General features: G+C 44.0%; 1 protein-coding gene across 7 annotated transcripts in view; it reads right to left on the minus strand.

The window, feature by feature from the left end:
- WBSCR16 (Williams-Beuren syndrome chromosome region 16) overlaps positions 1-11,579 on the minus strand; it is a 29,318-nt gene extending 17,739 nt beyond the window's left edge. For all 7 annotated transcript variants that reach the window (XR_774739.1, XR_774736.1, XR_774735.1 and 4 more), the window contains exons 1-7: positions 11,288-11,579; positions 9,714-9,843; positions 7,048-7,176; positions 6,105-6,171; positions 4,922-4,973; positions 2,463-2,547; positions 738-919 (exon numbers count right to left, since the gene is read on the minus strand). Coding sequence is in view for 1 of the 7 variants with exons in the window: in XM_010573475.1 (XP_010571777.1) it covers positions 738-919; positions 2,463-2,547; positions 4,922-4,973; positions 6,105-6,171; positions 7,048-7,176; positions 9,714-9,843; positions 11,288-11,572 (930 nt within the window). In the remaining 6 variants the exon portion in view is untranslated. The remainder of the gene's footprint in view (positions 1-737; positions 920-2,462; positions 2,548-4,921; positions 4,974-6,104; positions 6,172-7,047; positions 7,177-9,713; positions 9,844-11,287) is intronic.
- Positions 11,580-11,593: the final 14 nt, after the last annotated feature.

Genomic DNA, 11,593 nt, shown 5'->3' on the forward strand with positions numbered 1-11,593 from the left:
TTTTACTGAAGCCACACTAATGAAACTGTCTGCTCTTAGCCTTCTGCCAAGAATAGCTTCAGTATTAATTAATTCCCTGACTCCATTTCCTACACTAACTGTAAGAGGAGACCATCTGCCTAATTACCTCAGTACTACAATGCTTAGTGTCAAGTCAGCACTGTATTTTTGCCCCACATAAGTTTGTTCAAAAAAAACTTTTATCTGCGAGACACTGGGATTTGTTTAGGACTCAGCTATAAACCTACTAAGGTTGTTCACGAAAACTTCACCAATGCACACGTTGATTGGAAGGGACTTCCAAAGGTCATCTGCACCAGCACCATGCTCAAAGCAGGACCACTCAAAATTCTAGATTAGCCAGCCAAAAGACTAATTCCTGTCCTGAAACCAGCAGAAGCACTTGAGCTGGATCTCAATTTGGTGCAAAGTCCATGGGATGGGGAAAGAAGAACATGGGGTGTACTCTTCCTTTATAACAGACTAACAAACTGGGGTGAGGTTACACAAGCCTTTGCCTATCAATAGCTGGGAAACATACTGCCCTAAAGCTATACAAACATTTCAGACAGATTGCTTTTGTAAGCATAGGTAAAACAGGCCTGCTAGTGGTGTTAGTTTATATTGATTTATACTGCTGTCAAAAGAACCCAGAGCAGGGAGAATTGTGTAATTTTTAACTCTGTGCACAGCAGCTGAACTGAAACATGTAAAAACACACCCCCAGGCCAACTGACCTGTGTGGTTTCTGTGACAGACGCCAACTGCAAGTATTCTGAATTTCCCCAACCAAAGACGTCTCCTTCATCTGAAACAGCCAGACAACAGTCCCCATAGGAAGAGACCTGGATAATGTTTACTCCAGCAATGTCACCACGTAGCTTAGTAGGAACACTGGTGATGTTGTAGTGTCCAAGACCTGAAAGGAAAAAAGTAAAGAGATGATAAAGAATTTTTTTCCAGACATACTTCTAACACCTACATAGGATCATTTTGTCATGTTCTAACCCAGTCGCCCTTCTTCCAAAAGAAATCTTTCTGTCCATATCTCTTGACTACCAGCTTCAATGGACAAGCAGCCACAAACACCAGTTCTACTAGCCAAAGCTACCTCTCTAGAGTACAAAACAACTTTATACAATCACACCTGGAAAACACTCATCTCTCTTGTCTGCATGGACCAAAGTGTTTGAGAGATCAGTAAGCAAGCCAGGCAGATATCCCAACAGAGGTGAAGTTTCACAAACAGGCTGCATCCTGTCTTCTGCAAGGAGAGCCATGAGTGACAGCACACTGCAATCAGTTTAGACAACAGCAGGTGAAGTGACAAAAGAGGCTGCGAAGCAAACACTTTACATGACAAAGAGCTGCCTGGAAAAGAGGCCAGAATGTAGATGAGAGAAACAAGATGGGCTACAGTAGGTCCGCACAACGGGAAGAACCCAGCTTCAGCAGCAGAAGGACTAAACAGTAGGAAGGACCGTGAGGAAGTTCTTTGACAGCAGAAGCCACCAGAAGAAGGGCCTGGCCAAAGATGTCATGCTAAGACAGCAGTAGCTGCCAAAGGTCTCTGCCAGTTCAAAAGGAGCAAGAAGCAAAACAGATCCTGAAATGAGAATCGGGAAGGCAAAGCCTGCACAGAACCAGGGAGATAACCTTCCCATGCCACTTCCACATCCCCTCACAAGCTTTAAACAATAGACATGTTCTCCTCAGACTGCATGCTTGGATTGCCAGCGTGGCATCCTAAAGCTCCTCTAAAAATGAACTCACTTGTCTCAGTTTGGTTACACAAGAGTATTGAGAACATCTGCACACAGCTGGAAACATACTACCCCCTGTCTGTCCACACATGCATGACAAATATACATCACAAGCTCTGGATTAGGACAGCTTGCTATATTCATCAATTCACTGATGTGGCAGTACATTCCCCCGCCCCCCCACCAGCAGGAAACAAAACTTCTCCAGGCAGGGAGAAGGGGAAGGAAACCCTGGAGGCTGCAGGTTGAAATTTGAACTGGCCAATTGAGATGTGCCAGGTATACCGAGGTGACCCTCCTAGCCAATAGAATTAAATGACCACAGGTCAGATCTGACAGGGGTATAAATGGGGTGCTGCTGGAGGACACGTTGGCAGTCCTCCTTGGAGCAGCAGGTCTGCAGTCGTGGACTCCCACTCAGGTTGGGGCACCACCTGAGGTAACTCGTCGAGGGAGAGAGCCCTCAGCTTTTAGGTGAGTGATATGCACGTTTTGAGCCATCACTTTAAATCTTGGGGATTCTTAAGTCGGCCGTGTAGTATTAATTCTCTTTACATCATTGAGCCTGTGGTTTTATAAAATGTTACCGGACTTCTAACTAACTTTTTACTGAAGAATAAATCTGAGTTTTAACACCTGTTGGATTTGGTTATGCGTGCATCCATAACAACTGAAATGCAAGCTGAGCTGAGCTCCTACCAGTTTGTCCATCAGCTCCCCATCCACATGCATAGACCGCACCTTTCTTGGTTCTAAACAGACTGTGGTCCTGCCCGCACACAACCTGCACACAAACAAAAAGTCAGAGCTGGTCAGGAAAAGTCACGTGTTCAGAATCGATTTAACGAAGCATTACTGGCAGACAAATTGAGCAATGAACCTCTACAATGCCCATCAGCTCAGATTTTGACCTTTTTCTCCTGATCAAACGGCTCTACAGACAGGCAAGGCTAAGAATAGCATGATACAGCACAAGAAAACAGCAGAAGTTTCTTTGTGGAAAGTGATGCTGCAGTTGGTTTGTTCTGAGATCCAAAACAAGGCCTAGTTAACAGAAAACTCGTTTCAGCAGTACAACACAATAAAACACCAAAGAGTAGATAAGAGATCTCCCTTCCCAGAGCACTACCACATGGCTCTCAACGCCAGCTACAAACTGCTATTGATTCCTTGCCATGTAAGCGCTCTAGGAACACATCTGTTCTCAAAATGACATTTATGTTGAACTAGCAATCATGTCTGCCACAGGCTTGCAATGAATTAAAGCCAAGATCTTCAAAAGCAGACATTAAAAATTAGCCAAAGATTAAAGGGATTTAATACACAAGTTAAGAGAGTGACTACCAAGAATATTAAGCACATAACTGCTGTCATCGAAGTACAAACAGGTACCAATTATTCAACCACCTTGAAAAAAATAAAATAATGAAAAATCCAAACACAACTTCATGAGCCTAGTTCAAAACATCATTAGAATGTACCATGGCACACTCTCATCACGTGGATCTAAATGAATGACCCTTGCTTTCTAGGATGCTGCACGGAAATGAGCAATGTTTGCTCGCAGAGTACTGCTACAGCGGCATAGACATACTAGCAAATGGCTCCTGTGCCTGGAAATATTGCAGCCATGTACAGACTCAGTGGCATTTATGCTGCTCTGCAGTCCCTTGCTCTCCTAGAAACTTGCCCTATGGAAATGCTGGCTAGTCTAACTGGACGGTCTCACAGCTTGCTTTTGAAATGGGGAAGACAAAACTCAAAATAAAACAGTTCCCAAGTGATATAAAAGTGACAAAGGGGAACAAGAGCAAGAAATCAGGACAGGAAGAGATGAGGCATCAGAACAACCTCCCTGCCATGCAGGTGTTATCTACGAGTCGAGCAACAAATGCTGCATTGGTATTCCCATCAAATTCCTCAGTAAGTTCAGACCCTGCATTGCCAGTTAGAACTGCTCTCCAGAGGCATGGAGCAAAATGCCACCTTGTGCTTTTTATAAGCAACCATATAGTAGATCACCTCATCATTTCAAAGAGCTTCAACTGAATGATTTCCATACTGGGTTTTGGGGGTTTTTTGTCATTACAGAATCATTACAGACTGGCTGAGTTTGGAAGATGACTCTGAAAGTCATCTGGTCCAACCCCCCTGCTCAAGTAGGGCCACCTGCAGCTGGTTGTCCAGGACCATGTCCAGATGGCTTCTGACTATCTCCAAGGAGGGAGGCTTCACAACCTCTCTGGGCAACCTGTCTCAGTGCTCAGTCACAGTAAAAAAGTGTTTCCTGATGTTCAGAGGGAACATCCTGTGTCTCAGTTTGCGCCTACTGCCTCTTGTCCTGGCACTGGATACCACTGAAAAGAGCCTGGCTCCGTCCTCTTTGCACCCTCCCTTCAGGTATTTATACACATTGCCACGACACACCCTCCCAGTCTTCTCTTTTCCAGGCTAAACAGTCCCAGCTCGCTCAGCAGTTCCTCACAGGAGAGATGCTCCAGTCCCTTCATCACCTTAATGGCCCTTCGTTGGACTCTCTCTAGTATGTCCATGTCTCTTTTGTACTGGGGAGCCTAGAAATGGACACAGTACTCTGAGTGCGGCCTCACTAGTGCTGAGCAGAAGGGAAGGACCATCTCCCTTGACGTGCGGGCAACTCTCCTCCTAATGCAGCCCAGGATTCCATTTGCTTCCTCTACAGCAAGGGCATGCTGCTGGCTCACGGTCACCTTGGGGTCCTCCAGGACCCCCAGCGCTTTTTCTGCAGAGCTGCTTCCCAGCCCATCAGTCCCCAGCATATAGTGGTGTCTGGAGCTGTTCCTCCCCAGGTGCAGGACTTTGCCCTACCCCTTGCTCAACTTCATGAAGTTCAGGTCAGCCCATTTCTCCAGCCTCTGGATGGCAGCACCACCCTCTGGTGGATCAGCCACTCCTCCCAGTTTTATGTCACCTGCAAACTTGCTAAGGGTACACTGTCCCATCATCCAGATCATTAGTGAAAATGTTAAACAGGATCGGACCCAGTATTGACCCCTGGCATACAGCACTAGTTACCGGCATTCATCTAGTCTCTGTGCCAATGATTACCACCCTCTGAGCTCAGCTGTTGAGCCAGTTTTCAGTTCACCTTCAGAATTCAGTTCAGATGATCCTCTTACCTGGACAACTCTGCTGTCAAACTCCTTCAGCTGATGAATTAGATGGCTTTCACTGGACACCACCACCCAACCACCGAGAAGAGAAAAGGCAACACAGAGGATTTCAGAGGACTGCAACTGAAAAACGTGAAGGTAGACCTGCCTTTACTGAAAGTCACTTTGCTAATTAGAAGAAGAGAGCTTCTTTCACATGTTCTCTTATATGTTCAAAGAGCATGGTTCCACTGTAAAATTACTGCACAAAGAAGGAAAGTAATTTTGCATACTCTTATTTAAGAAGTTAAGAACTGTCACTTTTTAAATATAACCTCTCATGGGAATCAGGGGTGGGAGCAATCCTCAAACATGTTCCCTAGTCTAGAATGAGCACAGACACTAGATAATATTGCAGCACCTATATAAACACTTCACTTAACTACAGATTAACCAGATACCCCAGAGCACAGCGTAGCGTTAACATCCATGTCATTCTTTCACAAAAACAGGAATTCTGAACAATCTAATGACTAACTTCCAGTATCAAGGCAAAAAAAAAGCTAGCTAAATTACAGCTATTTTCTTAAACCCTACAGGCCAAGTCTTGTGGATCACAGAGAGCACAATGAGCAAGATCTCTTCTAGGGCCTGCCAGGGAATCAGTAACTTTCAACATATTCCCACTATCCACTCATATCACTACTATCTTACAGAGCATTTTGAGAATATGCTTTGGTGTGGCCCACAAAAACTGTGTAAAGGAAAAGCACTGCAGATTCAAAGGCAGTTACAGCAAAGAGATTCAACAAAAGGATGCCTCTTTCATCATTAAATCCATTTCTAACACCCTCAGAAATGGCACTTGCACTCTGAGAGGCTAAAGGGAGAAAGACTGACTACTAACACCAATTACCTCAAGCAATTTATGAAGGTTGGGTTTTCTCACTATGCACTGTGAAAACTGTCACATGCTGACATCTTTCTGTCTTTTGTGAATGTGGTCAGAAGAGTGCTAGTGCCCAGCCTGGGTTTAAAGCCAGGCCATTTATAAGATGCCTGCAGCATAAAAACCTGTTCTCCGACTCCTTAATCTTAAATGGCATCCTTACACTACCAGATTTTTCCCACCTCCAGGCTTTTCTGTAGTGCTGTTTTCATGCAATTATGTTTTTAACATCAAGGAAGTTCAGGATCTTTGGATTCTCACCTGTAAGTTTCATCTTCAACAACCTTCCGGCCACACTGCCCATAAGAATTGTTCCCCATTGTGAAAACTGAAAAACAATGATAAAATACACTAGTTTTATTACTGTCCAATCCCCTGAAAGCCTCTTTTCAGGCACACAAAATATTTTCATGTGGTCCTCAGTATGAAAGGTGGAACACAGTACTGTAAAAATTGGCATAAGCTTTCTTCAAACCAAGTCCACTCAAATTCAAGTGACTGAATCCATTTTCGTCAACAATAACCCAGTGATACTGTTGCAAGCACAGTAGCAGTACCTGGAGCCCATTGGCTGTTTTTCAGTAATTGCCTAGTTCATCCTGCCGTTGCCAAGGAGACTCAGAAATAGATCAGTGCTCCCACAGGAGCGTTAAATCAACCAACCAACCAGCTCACCCACTGATAAGCAGCACTGGATCGCTCAGTGTAGCACTGAAGCCACTGCACCAGAGAATTCCCAGAGACCTAGAAAGCCAATTCATGAACAGGATCTTCTGTATAAAGGCCTATTAATTAATCACTTTTATTAATGTAGCACTCTGGGGCTTCAATGGGAAAGTAACACAGTAGTATTGGCATAGCCATCCAAAACTGAATTCAAAAACATGTCTGACGGAACAAGACAAATAGGCTACACTTAAACGAGGCCTGGGGCTAGATAAACAAACCATATTTTGCAACATTTGTGAAAAAGCTTCCAACACATTTACAGCTTGAGCCAAGCAGAGCTCAATGCATGGTTATCAGCCCAGGGCTCTCCCTCCTGGGAGCAATCCCAAAAAGGCCAACAGCTACCTGCATCAGATTTAGAGTGCAGACAGCCCATCTGGGGTCTAGTGCTAAAGGACAGAAGACAATCTTTTTTGGAGCTTTTAATAAAAGCATAGTCAGGCATCCCTTGTCACCAGCAAAAGTGATACTGTACCTCCTTCACTGTCTGTCAGGATCAGGGAATGGGCTCTCCCACAGGACACCTGCAAGACTCGAGTCTCCTGTGGCTTCTCCAGTGGTAATGGAACTGGAGATGGTTCCAAGACATATTCATAGCCCTTAGCTTAAGGAAGAGAGAGAAATTTAAAAAGTCAGTAGCTTCCACAAAGCAAATTCATCATATATTTCCCGATCCTATTGTACATACACACGCTTACTTGTATTTTGTTACAAAAGCAGATATATTTTAGAAAGCCAAGATACTAACCAAAGTAAAAAGCTGACTGGGATTCACTGAGGGAGGAAAGAAGTTAAAAGCCATAGGGATGGTTGAAGCCAATAATCACTGCCTAATCAAAAATCCACCATATCCAGAGGCTGAATGTTATTAAGGCTTCAGGTGGCCAGAACTGAGAAACTGAGGCTTTCAGCCATATGCTCAACCACATTGGTGAATAAGGCTGGTTTACCAGAGAGCTTAACACCAAGCACAAACTAAGTACTCTGTGCAACTGGAGATATTGCAAACAAGGTACAACAGCAGCAGTCACAAAAAGACAGCCTGAAAGGTGAATAAAAAAAAAATCTTAGGGCTTCATATTTAAAGAACAGTAGATTAAAGGCCCCTTCAGAAAAAAGGAATGCAAGAAACATTAGCTGGCCTGGCTCCATAGGGGATAAGAGATCTAATGTTTATGAAAGAAAATGACAGGCTGTGCTAGAAAAAGAAGATTTAGTAATTTGAAGAATATGTAATCAGTTACAGCCAACTGGGGAAAAAAAGGGGGAAGAAAAAAAGAACAGCAAAACATAAATCAGTACTAGGGAAAAGGTTAAGGGGAGATAAAAAGCTTTGATATCAAAGAAAGCCACTGTAACAAGTGAAATCAAACCCCAGAGGACCCAAAGCAGTATTCTGCTCACACGTAACAGTGCTTTAACTAGTTCTCACTGCTTTCACATCAAAAAAACCAGAAAAACTACACATACGCTTTTAACAGTAAGGCACTACTTGATGCGAGGACAGGCATCACAACTGGCTGTTTGCAAATGATGGGAGCCTGCCATGCAATACAGCACGAACTGAAAGGCAGCAAAGTCTGTATCTGCCTAAAGGGATGTGGAAGTCACAAAGCAAAAAACCTTTTCTTCTCTCTCTGTTCCTTCCAGCAGAGTGACACAAGCTACTGGGATCTGTGGTAATCATCACTGATATCTGAGGGATTTTGGAGAAAAGAGGCAATGAGATGGCTAAGGAAGAGGAGGGGGAGAGTGAAGGATTAGTAGTTTAGCTTAGAAACAGCTGAAGTTAGAGCATGAAATACAACCATCTAAAAGTCAGAAGGTTGCAAATTCCCCTGGAAATGAAGCATCTACAGGGACACAGTGTTGGGACTAGCAGGTACCAAAATAAGTCTGTAAAACAAGCAGCACATCCAACAGGAAGCTTGCCATTGTAGGAAGTTAAATATAGAGCAGTAGCAACCCCACTGATCTGCATGTCACTTTCAACAGATCCTACCAAACACTGAACACTCTCTCACTTAGGAGGGGGCTCTAACTGCAAAACTATTTAACCTATTTCTGGGTTCTCTGGCCAAAATAATCTGCAGGTCAGATGAAAAACAAGAAAATGACAAGACATTCCTGAGCCATCAGCGCGTACTGAACCAAGACAGCATAAGAGCTGAAACCTTTAAAAGTAGAAGTGAGTGAACTGGGTTTCTGTGGACCCTTCATTTTGCAGCTGCTGTTTAAGCACACTTGCTGCGTGCAAAGTCTGCTAGCAGCAATGCACAACAGCAGCACCACTGTAAACTTCAGCATTCTGCACAGTAGCTGCAATTTTCTTCTGCTTCTCCACAAAGTTTAATCTTTTGCCCATATCAGATGCGCCATACCTCAATGGATTATGCTCTTATACACTACAAAGAGAAAAACTGCTTTTAACATGGTTTTCCCCAATTGTTTATGAAGGAATGTTTTCAAACAGTTAGAGACAGCCATGTTATAAGGGAATTAAGTTTGTGTTTTCATATCTGTCTTAGGTGGAAGGTGGCAATGTTCTGCACAGAAATCATCATCTTAAACGCGTTTGAGAGCCCGGTATAAGGCAGAATTACAGAATAACATGTTTTTCTTTCAAAATGCAATTCGGTATTAAAATAAAAAACCCTTACAGCTTCACAAAAAACTTAACTTACTGGATAAAAAAAAAATCTCTGTGGGAAAGGAGTTTAGTTTATAGGTGCAAAGGCAACAGAAGTGAGAGAACCACCTTGCCAAAAATAGTTAATAAAACTATTAACTAGTCCACTACATTGTCTACCATCAAACTCTAGAGATTCAAAGCAACACCTTAATCAACACACACACGCCCTTCTGCAGAATAAGTAGTTACTTAGGCTTTAGTTACATCCAGGTAAGAATGTAAGTGCAGTGCACAGAACAGATCCATACCTTGACCAATTACAAACCACACAAACACACAGCTAAGTTCCAAAAAAAGACCTCTTTAAAGAAAAAAAAAAAAAAAGTATAGCCCAACACTCTGTATCAAAGCCTCCTGGATATTCTTCATCCCTTCTAACACGGAGTTTCCCACATCACACGTATCCTGTAGTGCCACCCTGCAAGTCTTTAACACACTTCAATCCTCACTTCGATCTCTTATGCTTCTCTGGAATCCAAGCTGGGAATCCTTGTTCAGCCCCATGCCCCACACTTTGGTGATGTCTGCTGTGTTAGAGGACAGCAGTGTGAATCCATAACCGCAGGCAGCAGAGGATATCTTTGAAGACAAACAAAACCACAACATTCAGTTATAAACAATGGCTTAGAAAAACAAGTTTCACCTTGTGCTATTTGTTCACCAGCATTCATCCTTCATTAAGCTATTGTCCCAGTTTTGGCTGGGATAGAGTTAATTTTCTTTCTAGTAGCTGGTATAGTGTTATGTTTTGGATTTAATATGAGACAAATGTTGACAACACACTGATGTTTTCAGTTGTTGCTAAGTAGTGTTTATATACTAAATCAAGAATTTTTCAGCTTCTCATGCCCAGCCAGCAAGAAGGTTGGAGGGACACAAGGAGTTGGGAGGAGACACAGCCAGGACAGCTGACCCAAACTGGCCAAAGGGGTATTCCATACCATGGGACGTCATGCCCAGTATATATATAAACTGGGGGAGAGTTGGCTGGGGGGAGTGGGGATTGCTGCTCAAGAACTAACTGGGCATGGGTCACCGAGTGGTGAGCAGTTGCATTGTGCACCACTTGTTTTATACATCCCAATCCTTTTATTATTATTATTATTACCATTATTATTATTTTCTTTCTTTTCTGTCCTATTAACCTGTCTTTATCTCAACCCATAAGTTTTACTTTTTTTTGATTCTCTCTCCCATTGCACTGGGTGGGGGCAAAGTGAGTGATCGGCTGTATGGTGCTTAGTTGCTGGCTGGGGTTAAACCACGACAGCTATATCCAAATACAGCCCAAATTCACGGTATGTATGGTCTTTGCAAAAATGATCAGAAACACTCTTCAGTGATAAGCACAATGGTATGAACTCAAGTCCAACACGACTGTCCTAGAGTTTTGTTATTGCGTGTGTACATCTTTATTTTTGCATTATTTTGGACCCATTCAAACACAAGAGGAAGACCTATTTGCTGACCTGCATCAGCAACAGACAATAAGAAAACAAACACAAGGAGACATTAAGAGAATAACATTCCCCTGTTTCACTCCTTTTGCCAAAAAAAGGCCCAGAATAAAACCTCAGACCTTCTTTGAATTGCACAGCAGAGAATGATGCCTGAAACACGCACACAAAATAACATGATTTTTGACACAAGGTTCCAATTTCGTCAAGGTGAGAGTAGCCACAAAAGCCGCTGAAAACGAGCCGCATTTTCTTTGACAAGATGTTGTTCACACTCTTGCTCTCTTACGCCTCTGACAAACAAATATATACTTCCCAAATCGCATGCTACTCTACTTATACCACACCCCACCGTGATTAACACCACTACATCAGTTAAAAAAAAAAAAAAAAACCAATCACAGCGAAGTCTTTAACTCAGATTACTTAACGCCTTTCAAAGCCGAGAAAAGAAGCCTGCCCAGATTAACTGGCACGGACAGAGACGGTGCACCGCTGTTCAAGAAGCGATGCTAACGCCGCCCTGTCGCGACATAACAGAGCCGCCACCCGCGCCCCGAGCCCACCTTCTCCTCCGTTTCCAGCCGGTAGGGCGTGGGTTGGATCCGCCGCGGCTTCTTCCAGCCCACGTCCGGCTTCACGAAGCTGGGGACGCCCAGGGCGCCCGAGTAGCAGAAGCCCCACACGAAGACGCGGTCCTTCCGCTTGGCCGCCTTCCCCGCGTACTGGAAGACCGGAGCGGCTTCCTCGGCCTCCCTCAGCTGGCGGACGCTCCGCGGGCGCGCCGGTTTGGCCAGGCCCCTGCGGAAGGCCGGCGGCGGCCGCCGCACTGCCCTCAGCGCCCACCACATCGCCGCCGCCTCCCCGCGCCC

Source organism: Haliaeetus leucocephalus, unplaced genomic scaffold (genome assembly GCF_000737465.1).
Source record: "Haliaeetus leucocephalus isolate CR32 unplaced genomic scaffold, Haliaeetus_leucocephalus-4.0 Scaffold395, whole genome shotgun sequence".
NCBI classification, from domain to species: Eukaryota; Metazoa; Chordata; class Aves; order Accipitriformes; family Accipitridae; genus Haliaeetus; species Haliaeetus leucocephalus.